The 20,135-nt window shown below is 43.9% G+C and overlaps 2 protein-coding genes across 2 annotated transcripts in view; one reads left to right on the top strand and one right to left on the bottom strand.

Annotated features, from left to right (window-relative positions):
• LOC125725260 (uncharacterized) overlaps positions 1-20,135 on the top strand; it is a 202,679-nt gene that overhangs the window by 13,827 nt on the left and 168,717 nt on the right. The gene's annotated exons all lie outside the window — the stretch shown is intronic.
• LOC125725237 (uncharacterized) lies at positions 13,496-16,611 on the bottom strand. The gene is made up of 2 exons (XM_049002006.1): positions 15,912-16,611; positions 13,496-14,384 (listed from the first exon to the last, which is right to left on the bottom strand). The coding sequence occupies exons 1-2, from the start codon at positions 15,947-15,949 to the stop codon at positions 13,619-13,621; spliced, it is 804 nt and encodes a 267-aa protein (XP_048857963.1). The 5' UTR covers positions 15,950-16,611; the 3' UTR covers positions 13,496-13,618.

The raw sequence follows: 20,135 nt of genomic DNA, 5'->3' as shown, positions 1-20,135 counted from the left end.
TAATTCTCCAATTTTGTCTGGGTGATGCTGCTTGCGGTTTCAATCAGAAATGATAAGACAAGTGTCCTTGAGCAACGCTTTCCCACTTTCCTGAAGACAAGTGTCCTGTGAACCGATCAGGGGCTTACGAAACATATTGCGCAACACTTTCTCTTGTCCATAGGAAAACCCCTCAGAAAAACAAGGTAAGTATCCTTGAACAGGGTGAGCATCCCGTGAAACAAATTAACAAGGTAAGCGTCCTTGAACAGGGTGAGCATCCCATGAAACAAATTAACAAGGTAAGCTCTCAATGTCATGCTTGAAATCTGGAATTAGATGAACCTGAATGATCTTGCTCAGAGACTGAAGGAAGACCTGCAGAAGTGTAATCATATTTTTAACCTTTCTAGTTTTTCATATAAAACGTCATCTTTTTTAGGTCTTGAAAAATAAATATATTAAATAACATTATATGGGAATATAAATGATGAAGAGTTTGTTACATACCGATGTCGAAGATAGAAATGAATATAAAATTCTTTCTTATTTCAGGTAACTGTGGAATTAAAATTGGACATCGGTAGGCCCGGGAGGTTGGCATATTGGGTCTGTGTGTGTCTTAGGCCTTAGGCAAGAAGAGATTGTTTTGAATACTGTGTGACCTCGCTTCGAGATAGCTGCCTGCAGTAAGTTCTGCAGACCCTGAGGAAAGCTCGGGCCTTGGAGAAGCAGACAGCGGAACAAAGGGGGGGAGAAACCACTTGCAGGAAGATATTCGAAGCTGCCTCAACTGGTGCACAGCGAGTTATAGCTTTATAAAATAGTTGCGGCAGACAATATATAGCAAGCTATGCGGTAGTGCAAATGTATAAGTAATCATGTTAATCATATTAATCATATGTTAACCATGTATTGGCAGTGATTCAATGACAATATGTCAATACGTTAATCATAAATCAAAGGACAACCAAGTATTTACAGTGATTCAATGTCATGTAATCAATATCTATATTCATATCTCCAGTAGGAGCCTAGCAGTCGAGACATGTTCTGGTAAACTGAGCAGAATGGGTGGACTTTACCTTGCCACCAAGGATTTGGTACCGAATGCCAGAGTGTGATGAGAGCGCTTTGCTGATTTGCTAGAATAAAAGAGATTTCCTTTACCTCATCAAACTGAGAGGTCCAACTTTTATTCTAAGTATTATATTTAAAATTTTTCTACCACAGTTGTCGCCCAACGTGGGGCAGCTGAGTTCTTTGTTTGTTCCAGACGATGGGGTCCTGCGATAGAAGTAGGTAAGGCGTAGAGCCTGATGGGACCAGATCCAGATGAGATTGAGGATTGGCCCAGTCCCTCGTCAAGGAACAACGGAGATCACGCTGTCCCAGAGCTGAACATTCCTGAGACTGATTTGGCCGGACCTGTGTTGGTGAGGTAAAGGCTTCTCTGTTTATTCATTTTTGCTGCTGCTTTGCTTGATGCTGAAGGTTATGTTGTGATAGTGTGTGAGTGTGTGAGAGTCTGCCGTGACTGTGGGATCCAAGCACGGGGAAGCGCTGAATGCGGATAGGAAGGCCGTAGGGAGAGCGCTCATCCACCTGTAATAGGGAAAGGGTGCGGTCCAAGGGGAAACCTGAGTGACCTATTACGTGGGTTAGGTGGATGACAAGACCTTGGGAAAGTCCGTGATTTTGAGTGGCGCCACTGTGTATTTGTGTGACGGGGCACAAGACGGCAGGGAGGCTGTCAGACAGCAGGGAAGCTGTCACCCCGCAGGAGGCCAGACACGACAGTGAAGGCTTGGTGCATTAGGGGCAGAGGACAGGGCGGGGTGTGTACTGTGTGGCGCAGCATTGTATGGCGGAGGCTGGACAGTGAATGCATTGGATGCAGTAGCACAGCACTGCGTAACAGGCCAAAGACGGGTAAGATTCCTGTGTGTGGACAGGGACAACCTAAGACAGGCGCTGTCGTAGACCCCTGACTCCAGGCTGAGGGACTGTTCGGGGTTTGGTCCACTCTCGGTCCCACGGGAGTATAAAGGGTGTATGGTTTTGGAGAATGTGTATGTGGTAAAGGGTGTGCAGTACCCTCCCAGGTGCAGTATCCTCATTGAGATAAATTGATACATGGAATTTTGCTCCACACTGACGCATGCAGGTGTCAAAAGTAAAGATAGAATTGTGTTTTTAGAACATCTAATGTTTAGAATTACACTTGGTTCTTTTAGGGTTTGTCACCCAGTAACAAGTTGTCTTGTTTAGTTTAGTGGTCACCCAGTAGCTGCGTGCTTTGTACAGACGGCAGCTACCTTACAAACATTCACACTCCCCTGAAAGGGACTCAGAGATCGAGAGAGAGATAATGAGGGAATGTAAAAAAAAAAGGGGGGGATAAGGGAAAACCATCCCCATGGCAAATAATGGAACGGGTGACTGGCCTGAGACTAAAGAAGGCTTGTAAAAATTGGTACCATCAGACTGGGGGTAGATGACCAAAGGAGGGCACTCTAAACATATTGGAGATAGAATGTTGTGAAACGTTATTGGAAAGGAGAGGGAATGTTTGTTGTAGTATGGGAATGTACAAGCCAGAATATTATTAAGTCTGTGGCCTTGATGAGGATTCATGATTGATAAGGAAAGTCGTGTAATGGTTAGCAGAAAGGAAAGGGGGGCTGATCCGACTGCTGCTGTTTCTCCACCTGTGGCTGATGCTGATGCTGAGAAGAGGAAAAAGCCTAATGCAGATCTCCTGTATCCTGTCCTGCCTGAAGTGTCCCCTCTTCCACCGCTGCCACCTGCACCTCGCCCTCCTGTCCAGGTCCCTCCTCCTCCAGGAAGAGGTGAGCCCTCTGCCCCTGCTGCAGAAGGGGGGCAGTGGGTCCGATGCCACATCCTTCTGTAAAGCAGGAAGAGTCTTCCCATGATGAGGAGGATGAGGACAATGACCAAGAGAATGATGATGAGGAAGAAGAACATGTACCCAAAGGCCGGGACAGAGGCTTTGGGACTGTTTTGTTTATAGGAGAAAGAAAACTTTGCCGCTTGGTAGCAGATGATACAATTCTGAGAGACCGTATCCCTGAAGGTCAAGAACAGCCTGAAAGATTGCATTGCACTGCTCAGTTTTCTGGAAGAGGAGGGGCTGAGTGGATAAAGGATTTTGAAGCTGCAGGAAAACTGGGAGAGACTGTTGTGCTTGATCACCTCTATGTGGCAGAGGACAGGTCTGCTGCATCTGTCCATTTGTCAGCCGCCCAGGAGCAGTGATATGTGGGAGGTTCGGTCCCCCATTTATCATATGGGCAAAAGGGGTCATTAGAATAGAAGGACTTAGGACCCTGAGTCGCAGAATGTGAGAGAAGGACCGTGTAAGTGTATTTATAGGATGGAAGGTGGATGTGTGGAGATGGACAGGTGCAAAGGTACAAAATAGATCACTGTGTAGAGGTACAGAGAATGGGGGATGCAGAAGAATGTAGGGAGAAAAGTGTTCATCCACTGCCAGACTGGTTATGGGAAGTACCTGATTGCTTGTGGGCAAAAGGGAAAAATGATTTTGGCAGAGTGGTGTCAGCTGAGCCTTTGGTGGTCCACCCCAAGTCTGACTTTCGGCCTCACAAGGCCCAGTATCCCTTATCTAGAGATGCAGAGGAGGGAGTGAGAGAAGTACATGCAGATCTGGTGAAAGGGGGGGCTATTAAGGAAATAGCCTATTCTCCAGTTAATTCAGCCGGTAATATTAGCCTGACTGACATACCCGACCGATGCTGATATCTTGATTTGTAATGACTATCGGCCAATACCGATATGTTAACTGATATATACACTGATGACCAAAATTGTGGAAACACTTGCAATTTTTTAAGATTTTATGAACTGTTACACCAGTTATTTATTTAATTGTCTAATGTATAATATGTGTAACATTCTTTCATTGTTTTGAAACATTACTGCCAATAAAACTGGACTCACTATTCATAAAGAAATGTACAATAATCACATTAAATTGTACAAGGACACTCTTTGCCTTTCTAAATCTAATTATTACTCTGGTTTAATCTTGTCAAACCAACATAACTCTAGGACTCTCTTCTCTCTTCTTAACAGCATCACCAAACCCCCTGGTTCACTCTTTTACCACCTCCAATCCACCGACTTCGCTAATTCACTCATGTCATTTTTCGCATCTAAGATCAGCAACATTCACCAACACCTCCCATCTTCCGGCGCTGCAGTCCTTGGAGTGGATATCTGTGCGTCTCCTTCGTACCCAGGTACCACTTTTTCCAGCTTTACCCTCCCCTCTATTACGGACATTATTCAACTGGTTAAAAAATCTAAACCCTCCACATGTCCCCTTGACCCGCTACCTACTGTCCTTGTAAAAGCTTGCCTTCCAGTACTAGCTCCCCTCATCACCAACATTATTCACTCATCTCTCACTTCTGGAACGGTTCCCTTATTACTCAAAACTGCTACTGTGACTCCGATTCTTAAAAAACCTGGTTTAGATCCTAATGATTTCAACAACTTCCGTCCCATTTCTAATTTGCCATTCATCTCCAAAATTCTTGAAAAAATCGTTGCTTCTCAATTACATGCCCACCTTAATAATAATAATCTTTATGATCAGTTTCAATCCGGCTTCCATCCCCTCCACAGTACAGAAACAGCACTTATAAAAATCACTAATGACCTTCTTATAGCTGCTGATACCGGTTTGCTTTCCATTCTCATTTTTCTCGATCTAACCGCTGCCTTTGACACTATTTCCCACAGCCTTCTCCTCCATAGACTATCTTCTATCGGTGTCACGGACATTCCACTTACTTGGTTCACCTCATACCTCACCAACCGTACACAGTACATACACTTAAAATCACACACATCTAACACCTTCCCTCTGTCCTCTGGGGTTCCCCAGGGCTCTGTCCTGGGGCCCCTCCTTTTCATTATCTACATCCTCCCTCTTGGTTTTATCTTTCGTAAGCACAACATTCATTTTCATTGTTACGCGGATGACACCCAGCTCTACCTTTCCTCTAGCCCCTCATCATCACTTCCTCCATCCTCACTTACTCTCTGTCTACAGGAACTCAATGTATGGTTCTCCACTAACTTTCTCATGCTTAACAGTTCCAAAACAGAAGTCCTCTTAGTAGGCACCCCTTCTGCAATCTCCAAATCTAGCAGCTTCTCAATTAATATCAACAATTCAATTGTCCATCCATCCCCTCAGGTTAAGAGTTTGGGTGACACTTTCCTTTCACTCACACATCAATAATGTTACTCGGCCCGCATACTTCCACTTACGTAATATTTCTCGTCTTCGCCCCTCTCTCACTCCCCACACCACGGCTATTTTAGTTCACAGCCTTGTAACCTCCCGTATCGATTACTGTAATTCTCTTCTCTTTGGTCTCCCTAATAAATCCCTCCAGAAATTGCAGCTCCTTCAGAACTCTGCAGCCCGGGTCATAACACGGACTCCTATTTTTCACCATATCACTCCTGTCTTACAACAACTCCACTGGCTTCCCATAAAACATAGAATTAATTTCAAAATATTGATTACCACTTTTAAAGCACTACATAACCTCGCTCCTCCATACATATCTGACCTCATCCACTCTGCTGCTCCTGCCCGCACTCTTCGCTCCTCTTCCTCTTTCCTTCTCACTGTACCCTCTGTTCGTTTAAAGACAATGGGGAACAGGGCATTCAGTTACTCTGCCCCCCAGCTTTGGAATTCTCTCCCTCCTGATCTCCGTAATTTAGATTCTCTTCCGCTTTTTAAATCCAGACTCAAAACCTACCTGTTTAGATTGTCTTATCTTTCTTAATCACACATGTTTCTTTTAATCATTAGGTTTTTTCTTGTTTTATTGAATCTATGTATTTTTTGCATTGTACAGCGACCTTGAGTGTTTTGAAAGGCGCTTATAAATAAAATGTATTATTATTATTTATTATTAATATTTGTGTAATAATTTTTAAAACACAATGCCAGAAATGCTACTTAATATCCACATTTTTGGCCACTAGTGTATATTGTCCATCTTCAACTATTCCATGATGTGCTAATAATCCATCTATCCATCCATCCATTTTCCAAACCGTTTATCCTACTGGGTCGCGGGGGGTCCAGAGCCTTTCCCGGAAACAATGGGCACGAAGCAGGGGACAACCCAGGGTGGGGAGCCAGCCCATCGCAGGGCACACTCACACATGCACACCTATGGGCAATTTAGCAACTCCAATTAGCCTCAGCATGTTTTTGGACTGTGGGGGGAAACCGGAGTACCCGGAGGAAACCCCACGACGACATGGGGAGAACATGCAAACTCCACACACATGTAACCCAGGCAGAGACTCAAACCCAGATGAAGAGAGGTGTGAGGCAACAATGCTAACCACTGCACCACCATGCCGCCCCCTGTGCTAATAATAATTATAATAATTATTCCCTGTGAGCAAATTCTGTTCACACATCCCCCAACTTGCCCCATCTTATGGGGAAGATGATGGTGCAGGAGGTAGTGCTATCGTTTAGCAACCAGAGAGTTGCAGGTTCAAGGCCTGGTTTCTCCTGACCCCATCAAAGTGTCCTTGAGCAAGACACTGAACCCCAAATTGCTCCCGGCGTGCAGGTTGGCGCCTTGCATGGCAGCCTCTGCCTCCGGAGTATGAATGTGTTGTGTGTGGATGGGTGAATGTGAGCCACCTGTAGCAGCACCTAGGGAGCTGGGGGTGAATGGCCTTGCTGAAGAACCTGCAAACATAACTGAGCCCAGGCTTGAACCAGTGACCTTCTGGTCACACGTTGAAAGGTTGAGCCCACGAAGCCACTTGCTCCCCCCTAAGGTTGCAGGCTTCTTGAGTTCATGTAGGAAGAAAAGTCTTTTCTGGACTTTGTTGGTGATGGAGGCATGTCCCACCATGATGGTGCTCGTGGTCCCCTGGAATTGGCATAACTCCACCACAGATATGGCCTGGCCAGTGCTTTCCTAAAGAAGGCAGGCGGGGTTGCTGATTTTAAATTTAGCCTGTTGGTGTTAATGCATTTGTGTAGTGCTGCCCAGCATTTAATGTAATAGCAGAACTCACTGTAGCACAGTGCTTTCAGGTGACAGCTCAGTCACACTAAGTTAAGTGAGCTGGTTGTGAGATCTAACAAACACATGGAATGGCTGAGCTGAAGAGAGGTTTGGGAACCAAAGCCGTGTTCTTATAACCATCCAACAAGGTATCAGTCACTTTTTGGAAAACAGGAGAAATTCAAGTTGCTTTTTATTGGGTTACTGCTTCAGTTCTGACTTTTTTTGACTGCTAATACATGCTTTCTACTCAGACAAATAGCTGTAAACATTTTCATTGGCTGCCTAAGACTTTTGCACAGCACTGTACCTGTGCCTCCAGAAATGGACACCAGGCTGAACACTGGATACACGCCATAGAAAATGTTATTATTGTTAGGTAGCATCATTATATTCATTTTATTGTTTCCTGTTATCATATTCACATAATTAATGGTATCAAAAGTGAATCCATTCATTGTCCTATTCAGGATTGCAGGGGGTCTGGAGTCTATTCCAGAGGCTATGGGTGCTAGACAGGGAACAACCCAGTATGGGACGCTGGCCCATCGCAGGGCACCCTCATGCACTATTCACACACACATGCACACCTGTGGGCAGTTCCGTAACTCCAAGCCTCAGCATGTTTTTGGACTGTGGGGGGAAACCGGAGTACTCAGAGGAAACCCCACGACGACATGGGGGGAAACCGGAGTACTCAGAGGAAACCCCACAGCGACATGGGGGGAAACCGGAGTACTCAGAGGAAACCCCACGACGACATGGGGGGAAACCGGAGTACTCAGAGGAAACCCCACGACGACATGGGGGGAAACCGGAGTACTCAGAGGAAACCCCACGACGACATGGGGGGAAACCGGAGTACTCAGAGGAAACCCCACAACGACATGGGGGGAAACCGGAGTACTCAGAGGAAACCCCACGACGACATGGGGGGAAACCGGAGTACTCAGAGGAAACCCCACAACGACATGGGGGGAAACCGGAGTACTCAGAGGAAACCCCACGACGACATGGGGGGAAACCGGAGTACTCAGAGGAAACCCCACAGCGACATGGGGGGAACGTGCAAACTCCACACACATGGAGCCATGAAGACTGTGAGGCAGCAGTGATAACCACAGCACCACCATGCAGGCCCTCAAAAGTGAATTGCTTCAGGAAATGTTTAAACAGACTCTCTACCAGCAGTCATACACATGAGGTCGCACCGCTGACAGGTGATCAGGGGAGGAAGCATAATGCCTCAGCATGCAGTGCTGGGGGGCTGCAGAGCAGCTACATAAATAAATCATCCATTCTTATTATTGTTAAAAACAATCCACTGCCAGTTCTGACAGTTAAAATGTGTCAAGGTTTCTAATGATTTGACTCCCTTAATAGAAATATTTTGTTACCCACCTCCATATAATAGTAATAGAATTTCTCTGATGTAGTTCGTAGTGTATTGCTAGAAGACACTGCAAATAATTTAATCTCAAACTTTTTTCTTTTTTATTCCCTCATATTAACTGGGGAGTCAGAGTGCAGAAATACTAGCATTCAGATCTTTGGAATGGTTCCTGTAACATTCCTTTTATTTCATAAAACTGTTCAATTCATCAGACTTTATGAAAACTGCTATAGACAGACACGTTTGTAGTATTCTTTGAACATATATATTTAACCCCAACAGGATAACCATTCCTCAGACACAGCTGGACCTCTTATTTCACGTCTGCCTTGGGGGGTGAGTTTCAGTTTGCCGAGATAATTACACAGAGACACATTCTGCAGGTAAGTAGTGTTTTAAGAAGCGTTTAAATAAAAATTGTACCAAGCTGATACATAGTTAAAGGTTTTGCAAAAATTGTGGTGGTCGTGATAAGGATCGGCAACTATTACACTGCAAAAAAGACCCATTTTACAGTAACTGTAAATGTAATGTTTTTAAGATAGATGTTTTTATTTACGAATAAATCTTCAGTTGTTTTTATATCTCCTACACACAGACACCTGCTGTACTTTGTTCCAACAAAAGTCAAGGGGGAATAAAATTTATACTATTGCATAAACACCTTTTTAAGAGCAAATTTTTGATCTTCCATTCAATGTCATTGGAGTGCAATAATGTGCAAACTTGTTTATATATATATCAACATTTAGAAAAGCACAAATGCCTTAGTATTAACTATTTGTACTGAATTGTGCGGGAGTGTATTGGGTGGGACTGAGCTTTTTTTAAAGCGTATATTTTCAAGTTTTTGGTGAAATATAAACAAGTTATGTGGAGCCATGTGCACACACAGTTTTATAAATATGGACTTGTTTTCTTAAGTGCAGTTTCATTAGACACCCAGGGTTTAAAGCAGAGTTCAGCCTTTAGAATCACTTATTTAAAGGCCTCAGATGAGCTGTGATGTATAAAGCTTTGCTTTGAATAAATATGTCTATATACCTAAATTTGTTCTACACACCATGAAACAAGCAGCAGCTGTAGCAGCCGAAGTGCAGACAGGGGCAGCAGCCCAAATGGCCTTAGACTGACTGTATAGATGTGACTGATTCAGTCAGACAACGGCTTTCATGTTTTCATTCATTTGTAAATGTGTGGTGTAAAACTGATTACAGTAACCAGAAAAGGCTTCATTTATTTCAAACTGGGAGAAGGTAGGGGCGGCATGGTGGTGCAGTGGTTAGCATTGTTGCCTCACACCTCTGGGACCCGGGTTCGAGTCTCCACCTGGGTTACGTGTGTGTGGAGTTTGCATGTTCTCCCCGTGTCGTCGTGGGGTTTCCTCCAGGCACTCCGGTTTCCTCCCACAGTCCAAATGCATGCTGAGCCTAATTGGACTTGCTAAATTGCCCGTAGGTGTGCGTATGAGCATGAATGGTGTGTGAGTGTGCCCTGCTATGGGCTGGCCCCCCATCCTGGGTTGTTCCCTGCCTCGTGCCCATTGCTTCCGGGATAGGCTCCAGACCCCCGTGACCCAGAAGGATAAGCAGTTTGGAAAATGGATGGATTTTCTACAGATATCATACCTTAAGCCTTTGTGAGGGTGTAGAGCAGCTTTGATGTGTTAGTACAGGAAGATACTTGGTACTCAGCCCTTAACGGTTCCACATCAGCTACATGGAAAGGCACAAAAACAAAGGTCTTGGAGCAGTTCTGTACAGAAACGTCTGCTTTAAGTCAAATTATAGTGAACTGCCACCAACACAAAAAACAGGCAATTTTGGCTTCTCATTCACATACCCATGGTCTAGATTGCTACATTCTCTGTTACACATATTTTACTTTTAATTACATACTTACTTCATCAATTAGTTAATAATGATGTGCCCCATCAAGTAAAGTCATGAAATTATCATTAATTAACAAACTATCAATTATTATTGGTACGGGTCATTAAGTAACTGGAAATAGGCAAACTTTTATTAAGCATACTTAGTTCACTCAAGGATAAATTCATAATAAAATGTCTTACCAAAAAATGAAATGACGCAAACATACATGCATGTCATTAACCAACATGTAGAGATCACATTCCCTTACCACTGTACATCGTACATTTTACACGTCAATAAAAACTTTCACAAAGATTTTTTTCTTTATTGGAGGGTAGAAATTACATTAACGTTTTGCTGAAAACAAACAACAAGCAAAATGAATGAAATTGTCCATATTACACTCTAGAAATTACCTTAAGTTTTCTGCTGCAAAGAACCAGCAAAAAAAAGACAGGGATCAAACAAAGAACATCAAGTGTCTTGAAAAAGCAATTTCTTTTTCTTAAAATAGACTCAAAATGAGAAGAGACACTCTGGCTAAAGTCAAGGCGGCCCGTGGCATAGGCAATATAGGCAAATGCTAAGGGCGACATCCATCCAGGGGGCGCCACAAACGGAAGAAAAAAAGTGTAACATTCCACTATTCTTAAAGCTAGTTGGTATTAATGTCTTAATATGAAAAGAACAAGTCCACATGAATTTACCTGCTTAGCAAAGCCTATTATATAGTAGTAGTAATAATAATAATAATAATAATAATGATGATGATGGGGCGGCATGGTGGTGAGGTGGTTAGCACTGTTGCCGCACACCTCTGGGACCTGGGTTCGAGTCTCCACCTGGGTCACATGTCTGTGGAGTTTGCATGTTCTCCCCATGTCGTCGTGGGGTTTCCGCCGGGGACTCCGGTTTCCTCCCACCCCCCAAATTTGATGATGATTTGATCAACAGCCTAGGTTTCTAAAAAAGTTTTTTTTATGGCTTTAAACACACCAAAGATATTACAAAATATAATACTATATAAGATATAAGATATTACAAAACCTCATGAATAATACACTGACATTAGGTCTATATATTTGTGTGTTTTTTTCCCCATTAGCCTAGCCTACTTTTTGTCTCTGGGGAAAAGGATACGAATGAACTCGCATGTACGCTAAACATGACTTTATACACAAACACGGAATGTAGTGTCCAGTGTTCAAACTCATTGATTTCAGGTCATTTTCACCTGTTGAAATGATTGAAGACAACAAAAAGATCATTTAAAGCATAAATGCATTTATTTTCTAATTAGATGTCAGCAAAACATTAAACATTTGTATGTAGTAATTGCAAGAAAACAAAAAGAAAACAAAATGTACCATTTTAAGTTTCTGGTACTGTGACATAACACTGATATCAGCGCATTTAACAACGTTACACATGACAGGTTAAACTATTCCTTCTAAGCTAGGTATCCTAAACTCAGTACGTCCAAACAAAAGCAAAAACAGAAATACTGTCACAGGTCCAGGGCGGATTGAGAGCGACAGCGTGTCATGGAGCAAGCAGAAACAGAGAGTGGACGACTCACTCAGGGATTCAAAGGAGGAAAGGGGAAAAACACTAGAGACACTAATAAAAACAAAAGCAGACCACGAGGGGTCAAAAACAAGACAAGGAACAACAGTAATCAAATAAGAAATCGGTCGGTGGGTCACAAGCTTTTTTTTTTTTCTTTTCCCTCCACCACCCCCCCTCTGCGGAGGACCACTTTATTGTGCCCGAGATGTTATTTCAGGTGGAGTCTAGGACCCAACCTGACACGTGTGTATAGACAAACAGGCACACACATATACAAGCATACGTTCCCACCCTCATGCAGACATAAACAAATATTTACACATTCACCCAACATTTAGACACACAGAAATGAACGCTGTACACATACTCTCACTCCCCATGTATACTCTATGTGGACCCCTATTTTTCCTCTGGCGAGGAGACCAGAAGATCACCCCGGACCCCGCAGTAGCCGAGAAGCCCACCAGCCCAGACCCCGACCAGCTGTTCCTCTCAGCCCCAAATGGCGAACAGGGAACGGGGGTGTGAAAAGACCCCATGCCCCCCTTCGCCCGCTCAGATGTGGTGTTGGTGTGTGTTGTTCTAAAGTGCTTTTAAAACAGGTGAAGGGCATGGCACTAACCACCCCCTGCCGACCAACAGCTGGTGTTAGCTCGGCCTCTCCCCAGAGCCCTCAATGTCTATGTGTGATTAAAATTGAGACGTGGGCCCTGGCACCAGAGGTAAGGCTGAATGAACAGACCGCCCTCTGGATGCCATTCTGTGTGCCCATCCCCAACGCCCTAAATGTATGTGTCATGAGAGAGTAAGTAATGAGAGTGTCTACGTTGTAGTGTATGAATGAGGTACAGGTGGTCGCGAGGGGACAGAGGAGGAATACCTACCCTGCATCCCAGCAACGCACCTACACCTCAAAGCCCTACATGTGTGGTGGTGTGATGGAGCAGGAGGAGGGAAGCATTTAGGGATGGGGAGGAAAGGAATGGGGGGGGGGGCAAAATACCTCCCCCCCCGGAGCCAGCTCCCCCGCTGACCCCCATAGGCACTCCCCGTTCCCCGAAATCCATCCAGGGAGGGGGGCCCAGGCCCATCTAGACCGGGGCCCAAGGCAGCAGCACCACCGGGCCCCACAGAGCCCAAGGCGCCCCACCGGACCCCACTACAAAGGAAAAGCTACCCCCGCCCCAGCATTCAGTCAACTCCCAGACTGCACAAGACAAAAGACATCCAAAGACATTGTACCTCTCTGAAAGGTAGAAACGTTTCACCGCTCGTCCAAGCAGCTTTGCATGTGCAAATGCACAACCCCTCAATCAACAGAGGTAGAGGCATTAGGCACAACCTGTCTCCAATTTAACCTGCGGCCCTCTCATCATTTGCCAAAACAAAAATAATTCCCAGGAAAAAAACAGACCCAATTCACACCTCCACCAGGTGGACCACCCTTAACAACCCACTCTATTGGAGTAGGAGGGACTGCTAAGGTATGATGGTTACATCTACCCGCAACTCCCCCCCCCCCCCCCACTTTGTTTCACTCAACGAGCCCCCTTATACTACTTACCCAGGAGGATAAATATGTGGAGACTTACTACCTCCCTCAGGCTGAAGAAGCTGCTTGGATGAGCAGCGAAACATTTCTAACTTTCAGAGACAAGTCCAGTTGCCACGAGTCAACCACCAGAGAGTATGGTCTAAGGTTGCCTGGTTCTTCTGTTCCTCTGTGGTGAAGGGTACCTTAAGGGTACCTTCACCACATTGCCATTTGATACTGACACCTTCACATTGCCTGCTTCTAAATCGCCAACGATCAGTTCTTCCAATAATAATTTGTCCACCTTAGTTTCAACAATATCCAAATTTATAGCATTCAGCTGGAATTCACTGTTTACAACTTCTACTGCCACATCCACAATTTCCAGTTCAAATGCTTTTTCAAAAGACTTTTCTCTAGTCTCCTCCACTTCAACTTCTCCAATTTGTACTTGTACAATTTCGAAATTAAATTTACTTTGATCTAAATATTCGAGATCAAACTGGCAGAGGTCTACCAGCACAGCTCCTATCTTCAGACTGTCTCGATGGTTGTCTACAGGCTTTATGGAGATTGTCCTGTTATTTATCACAAAAGCCTCCAACCCATGTACATCTATCCCCTTATCCCTCCCAAGCTGGCTAGTGGGTGGAGTTACTTGGGAGCACTCCTCTTCATCACCCCAGCAGATGATCTCTTCCCACTTGTCCCAGGCTGCCCAATAAGCATCATCCGTCCAGCTAACTGCCTTGGCAATTCGCCTTCGGGAATGTGACTCAGTGGAACTGTCAGCCTGGTCAGAAGGTGATTCTGCTGGGGAGCACAGCTCTTTCTCATCTCCCCAGTCAATCACCTCTCCCCACTTGTCCCAAGTTGCCCAGTATCTGTCGTCGCTCCAGCAAACAGCTTTCTCAAATCGTCTGATTCTGAATGAGGAAAAACAACATGCAGGCAATGCAATGGAGCTGTCAGTCACTCCTGACATGTGGACTACACTTCTGCACTGACCCACACCTTCCCAATCAACAACCGCATTACTGCACAGGCAGAGCTGCTATCTTTGGTCAGCTGGCTGGCGTGAGATTCTCAATTCCAGACAAGTCTGCACATTCATCTCCATATGTGTAACAGTCTTACTACCTTGTAAATAGTCTGGAGTGTTTGCAGACTACCCCAACACTTTTGATGCAGCTAATTTTAGGTTTATAATGGAACAAAACAGATTGACTACAAGACATCTTGAGTGAGGGTTGGCAACCCTGCATATGACACTAACTAACCTGCACATAAAATTTAAATATAATCCAAACAATATACGGAATTTTACACAAACATATTTCAATATACAGTCATACCTCGGCTCACGAACTTAGTTCCTGACCTGAAAAGTGCGTGACCTCAATCAATTTCTCCCATTTCAAATAATGTAAATATGTATTATGTTCAATATGTTTAAACCTCAGAAACGCTGCATTTTCTTCAATTTTTAATATTTTTCTGTGATCAAGAATCCATCCATCCATTTTCCAAACCGCTTATCCTACTGGGTTGCCTATCCCGGAAGCAATGGGCACGAGGCAGGGAAAAATCGAGGATGGGGGGGCCAGCCCATTGCAGGGCACACTCACACACCATTCACTCACACATGCACTCCTACGGGCAATTTAGCAAGTACCCGGAGGAAAGCCCACGACGACATGGGGAGAACGCGACCAAGAATATAGACTTAAATTAAAATAACCTTACTTGTAACAAATAATGCTGTTGGCACGTCGAACTGTCGGTGCAGCGGTAAGAAAATCGGGAGAAGACTAACAATAATAGAGGATTTATAAATGGAACAACACGTTATTCACCATGAACTAGGACATATCGCCGTCTTTCTCTTTAGGTCACTCTATACATACATACATACATACACTTCGAGCACGCGCAGTACAACTCAACACCCCCTACCGTACAATCAAATTATGACAGACTGTGCACATATAACTGAGAGCATACATTTACATTTACATCCTAACAAATGCTAAATTAAATAAAACATTAAAACTGAGCATACGCTGGTCGCTCGAAAGACGCCAAAACACGGAAAAGAACCACAAAACATCCCCCCAAAAAACTAAACAATCAACATTAAAAGACTGAGTAACAGTCAAATGCAGTAATTTCGAAAATATGATTTTTTAAATTATTATTATACTGGACATCTCTTCGCGTTTCGGGTGGTTCTTTGGGGAGCTTTCATTGGACCCTTTTCGGGACGTTTGTGGGTTCGCGGCCCGAAACACGGTTCGACAACCGGTACAAAACATTTTGGAACATTTGGTTCGTAACCCGATTTATTCGTGATCAGGACAGTTCGTGGGTCGAGGTACCACTGTACATACAAAGACAGATACTAAATAATAAGATAAGTTATACGATAAAATGGGAGCAGAAATGCAACGTACCTTGCCATCTTGGTGCAGAAAAGCAAGTGAAGCCGCATCTTTCAAACCGGTAGCTTCCCACGTGCGGAGGCATCAAATGTAACCAAGCAACAACATAACTAAATAATAACATCATAATACGTATAGTTGTTATATAATAATGACAGTTTTATAAGTTTTTTATTTACTTTTAGAAGTAAATAAGAAAAAAAATTGTGTAAGAACTGCAAAGCAAGAATATAGTAGTAAGCATGAATCACACATTCAGCTCTGGATAATATCAGACAATGACTTAAAGACACGTGAAATGAACTGCACTCTTGGAGTCTGTCTCTCCCCAAAGCACTATGCACGGTAACTTGTTTAATATGGGAATTATAAAATGACACTTTGGTAACATTGCAAACTGTTGTATCGCGATACATAGCGATCAGTATGTCGAACTGTCACGCCCAGCTCGTACGATCCTCATGTGTGCCATGCCCCCCTGATTATCCACGTGTGCTTCCCCATTATACCCAGCTGTGTCCGATTATTTTCGCCCAGTCCTGTCTATTTCAGTCCATGTCTTGCTTTCGTTCCTGGTCCGTCATTGATGTTAGTTAGTCGATGTTCGTGCTTCGTCCCGTTTTAGTGCTAATAAATCCCAGTTTCCCCGTGTTCTGCCTGCCTGTTTCCTGTCCGTGCGATCGCGCTCGCAACCAGCCCGAAACCTGACATGAACAAGGTTAAACATCACACAAGCTTCCCACAAGAACCTGTAATTAGACTAAGCGCGTACCACACTGGGCCCGGCTGCGTTATACGGCAACCGAGCACGATCGCATCCCGCCCCCCTCCCCAGTTCTGCCCCCCTGTTGCACTTACTGGTCCGGACGCGAGCACGTTTTGTCATCAACCTGCAACTTTTTGTGAGAAAGAAACATAAGAAGCAAAGCTGTGTACCACAGTAGGGTAGAATTCATGGTTAATTTCGTGGCTTATTTGGGGCGGTTTTGAGTATGATGACACACACAGATTTGTCAAGTATACAAAGCAGAGGTTTTTATTTATTCGTGCTGCACGTATAGGAAGATCCACACTTTATCAAATATCTCAGGCAGACTGATGCTGTGCGGGATACCGGTGCCAAAAAGGTATTGCGGTACCGCATTTTTGAAAGCTGTTCGGTATTACATTACATTACATTTCTTCAGTACTTGTACTAATTACACTATTTTCGCTTCCGCTAACTATGGGATCATGACGATGGACTCTATATAGCAAAACCACTGCCGAAACTAAGTTATACACTAAGTTAGATCTGCACCCATCATGCTATATAAAATACTAAAACGTCAGCTAGTTAAGTATGATGTCCATAGCTTCACGTCAGTGATTTATGTCAGGGATATACATTGACGTCATCAAAGTTTGATGTTTGAATAATAAATAGATAATAAAGCATAATGTGCTGCGTGGGAAGTGTTTTATATGTGATCAGGTCATCAGAGCTGTATTATGGGATGTCACTAAGACAGGTAATGCTAATACTTAAAAGTAAATAGCATAATCATACAATGATAAGAAAGAGAATAAGGCAAAAACATTTCTTGAAATTTGGCCTGAGGGTGGCGCTAGAGTGATGGATGGATTGAACCCAAATTTGGTATGAATAGTTGGAACTGACCTCTATTGATGTGCCAAATTTAAAAAAAGTTGCCAATCAGCTCTATGGGCTGCCATAGACTCCCATGGCAAAAAGCATAATAATAGTGAAAACTACTAAAAACTATAGGTATCATAATAATAATAGACTGTCATCTCTAAATTGCTTAAAGTGTGTGAGTGAGTGCATTCCCTGCAATGGACTGACATCCCATCCAAAAGTATACCATTGTGTCCTATGCTACCTGGGATAAGCTCCAGGCCCTCGTCTCCAGGATATGCGGTACGAGGATGGATGAATAATAATCATGTTTATTTCAATTTCAATTATTGGCAAATATAAACATGTACCAAGGATAATAGCAATAAATACAGTATGCCAAAATAAATGCTAGAGGAGAATCCTGCAATTCCTGCCCCAGTCCTGGGTCTGGGGAGTTTATTCTCACTGAGATTGCATAGGATTCCTCTGGCTGCTGTTTTTCTCCCGTACACATGAAGTGCTACTTCTTCATTGCCCACATGTGAGCCAGTATGTGAGCCCTGATCCGGGCTACCATCCCGCCCAAGGCATTTCCTCTGTATGCTGCTTCCTGCAGCCCTGCAGTGGATAAAAGGAAAGGACAATGGTTTGTTGATTTATAGCACATATATTATTATATTTTATATTGTTCAAATATACATTACTCAGTAATAACTCAGTAACTACTCAAGTACAAATGATGAACAAATACAGTAACTGTTATGATTAAGAATGAACGAACGTGGGATCAGTATATAACTAATACTTTCTGGTTAATTAATAAATTAAGTAAGAGTGTACTACTTCAGGGGCGGCATGGTGGTGCTGTCTTGCACGGCTCGTACGATCCTCGTGTGTGCCACGCCCCCTGATTACCCACGTGTGCTTCCCTGGTCTTGCCCAGCTGTGTCCACTTATTTTCGCCCAGTCTCGTCTATTTCAGACCATGTCTTGCCTTAGTTTCTGGTCCGTCATTGATGTTAGTTAGTCTTAGTGCTGTCTGCTCCGTCCCGATCCCGAATAAATCCCCGTTTTCCCCGTACTCCGCCTGCTTGCCTGCTTCCTGCCCGCTTGTCAGCCTGTGCGCACTACCCGCTTTAACCAGCGAACTCTGACAGATGCACTGGTTAGCACTGTTGCCTCACACCTCTGGGACCCGGGTTCGAGTCTCTGCCTGGGTCACATGTGTGTGGAGTTTGCTTGTTCTCCCCATGTCGTCGTGGGGTTTCCCCCCACAGTCCAAAAAACATGCTGAGGCTAACTTGAGTTGCTAAATTGCCCATAGGTGTGTGTGTGAGAGTGAATGGTGTGTGTGTGCCCTGCGACAGGCTGGCCCCTCATCCTGGGTTGTTCCCTGCCTTGTGCACATTGCTTCCGGGATAGGCTCCGGACCCCCGCGACCCAGTAGGATTGGAAGCGGTTTGGAAAATAGATGGATGGATGTACTACTACATTATTTGTGCCCCCTCAAGTAAAGTGTTGCTCCTAACTCATCTGGTCTTTTTATATGTTGTTAAAACATACTGAATTAATCCCTGCAAGAAATTCTTTGAGTGGGTTAGAGAGAAAATGCAGGAGACTGAATCCAGGACCTCAGCTATATCTTTTTTAAGTGGTTACCTGTAAACAGTCAAGACTTAACTATATGGGCTCATACTAAAATTTAAAATTCATGGCAAAGTGTTACTCCATTTTGAACAATATGAGCAGAGTATGCACAACCTTTTTATGTGAGACACAGCTATATGTACTGTATATTTGTGCTTCCCCTAGACTTCCTGAGACCTTAAATAGTGTGACATTTGCAATAGCGAAAGCCTTCGTTTTAAAGATGACTTTTCATGTTTTCACTTGAAATCATGTGGAAAGATCACATCTCCACGCACAAAGCTCTTTCATATTTCCTGAGAGCCATATTTCATATTTGCTGGCGAGCTGTCTCAAAATTTTATCAGTTCTATTCCAGCCCCCTATAATGCCTCTGCAAAGACTGAAAAAGATCCATCAAACGGTTATTGAATTATGGTCTTAGCAGGGTCAAGCATCAAAACTGCTGCTTTTTTCATTATCACTATGTGGCGCTGCTTCCATTTTGGGACTGTTTCAAAATTAAATCAGTTCTAGTTCCTCACCAATACCTGTACAAAGTTTGAAAAGGATTCGTCGAACGGTTTTTGAGTTATTGGCTTGCATGCCAAAGTATCTGCAGCGACAGGGGAACAGTGCTAAAACCAAAAGTATTCCCTGAAGGCCAGGGAATACCATCCATCCATCCATTTTCTAAACCGCTTATCCTACTGGGTCGCGGGGGGTCCGGAGCCTATCCCGGAATCAATGGGCACGAGGCAGGGAACAACCCAGGATGGGGGGCCAGCCCATCACAGGGCACACTCACACACCATTCACGCACACATGCACTCCTACGGGCAATTTAGCAACTCCAATTAGCCTGAAGGCCAGGGAATACAACAAAGGTAATTTATGCTTACAGATCTGAAATCAGCAGATCACATTTATGTACCATCATGTATGTTAAGTTCTTGTTGCTGTTAAGCGGAGAACTACTACACGGGAGA

Source organism: Brienomyrus brachyistius, unplaced genomic scaffold (genome assembly GCF_023856365.1).
Source record: "Brienomyrus brachyistius isolate T26 unplaced genomic scaffold, BBRACH_0.4 scaffold63, whole genome shotgun sequence".
Lineage (NCBI taxonomy): Eukaryota > Metazoa > Chordata > Actinopteri > Osteoglossiformes > Mormyridae > Brienomyrus > Brienomyrus brachyistius.
Note: the sequence above shows the minus strand (reverse complement) of the source record. Positions and strands in the feature narration are given on the sequence as shown.

Coding starts and splice junctions, on each gene's coding strand:
- LOC125725237 (XM_049002006.1), bottom strand. CDS start 15,949: ATGCGGCTTCACTTGCTTTTCTGCACCAAGATGGCAAG. Junction 14,385..15,911: donor TTCTGCACCAAGATGGCAAG/GTACGTTGCATT, acceptor TTCCTCATTCAG/AATCAGACGATTTGAGAAAG.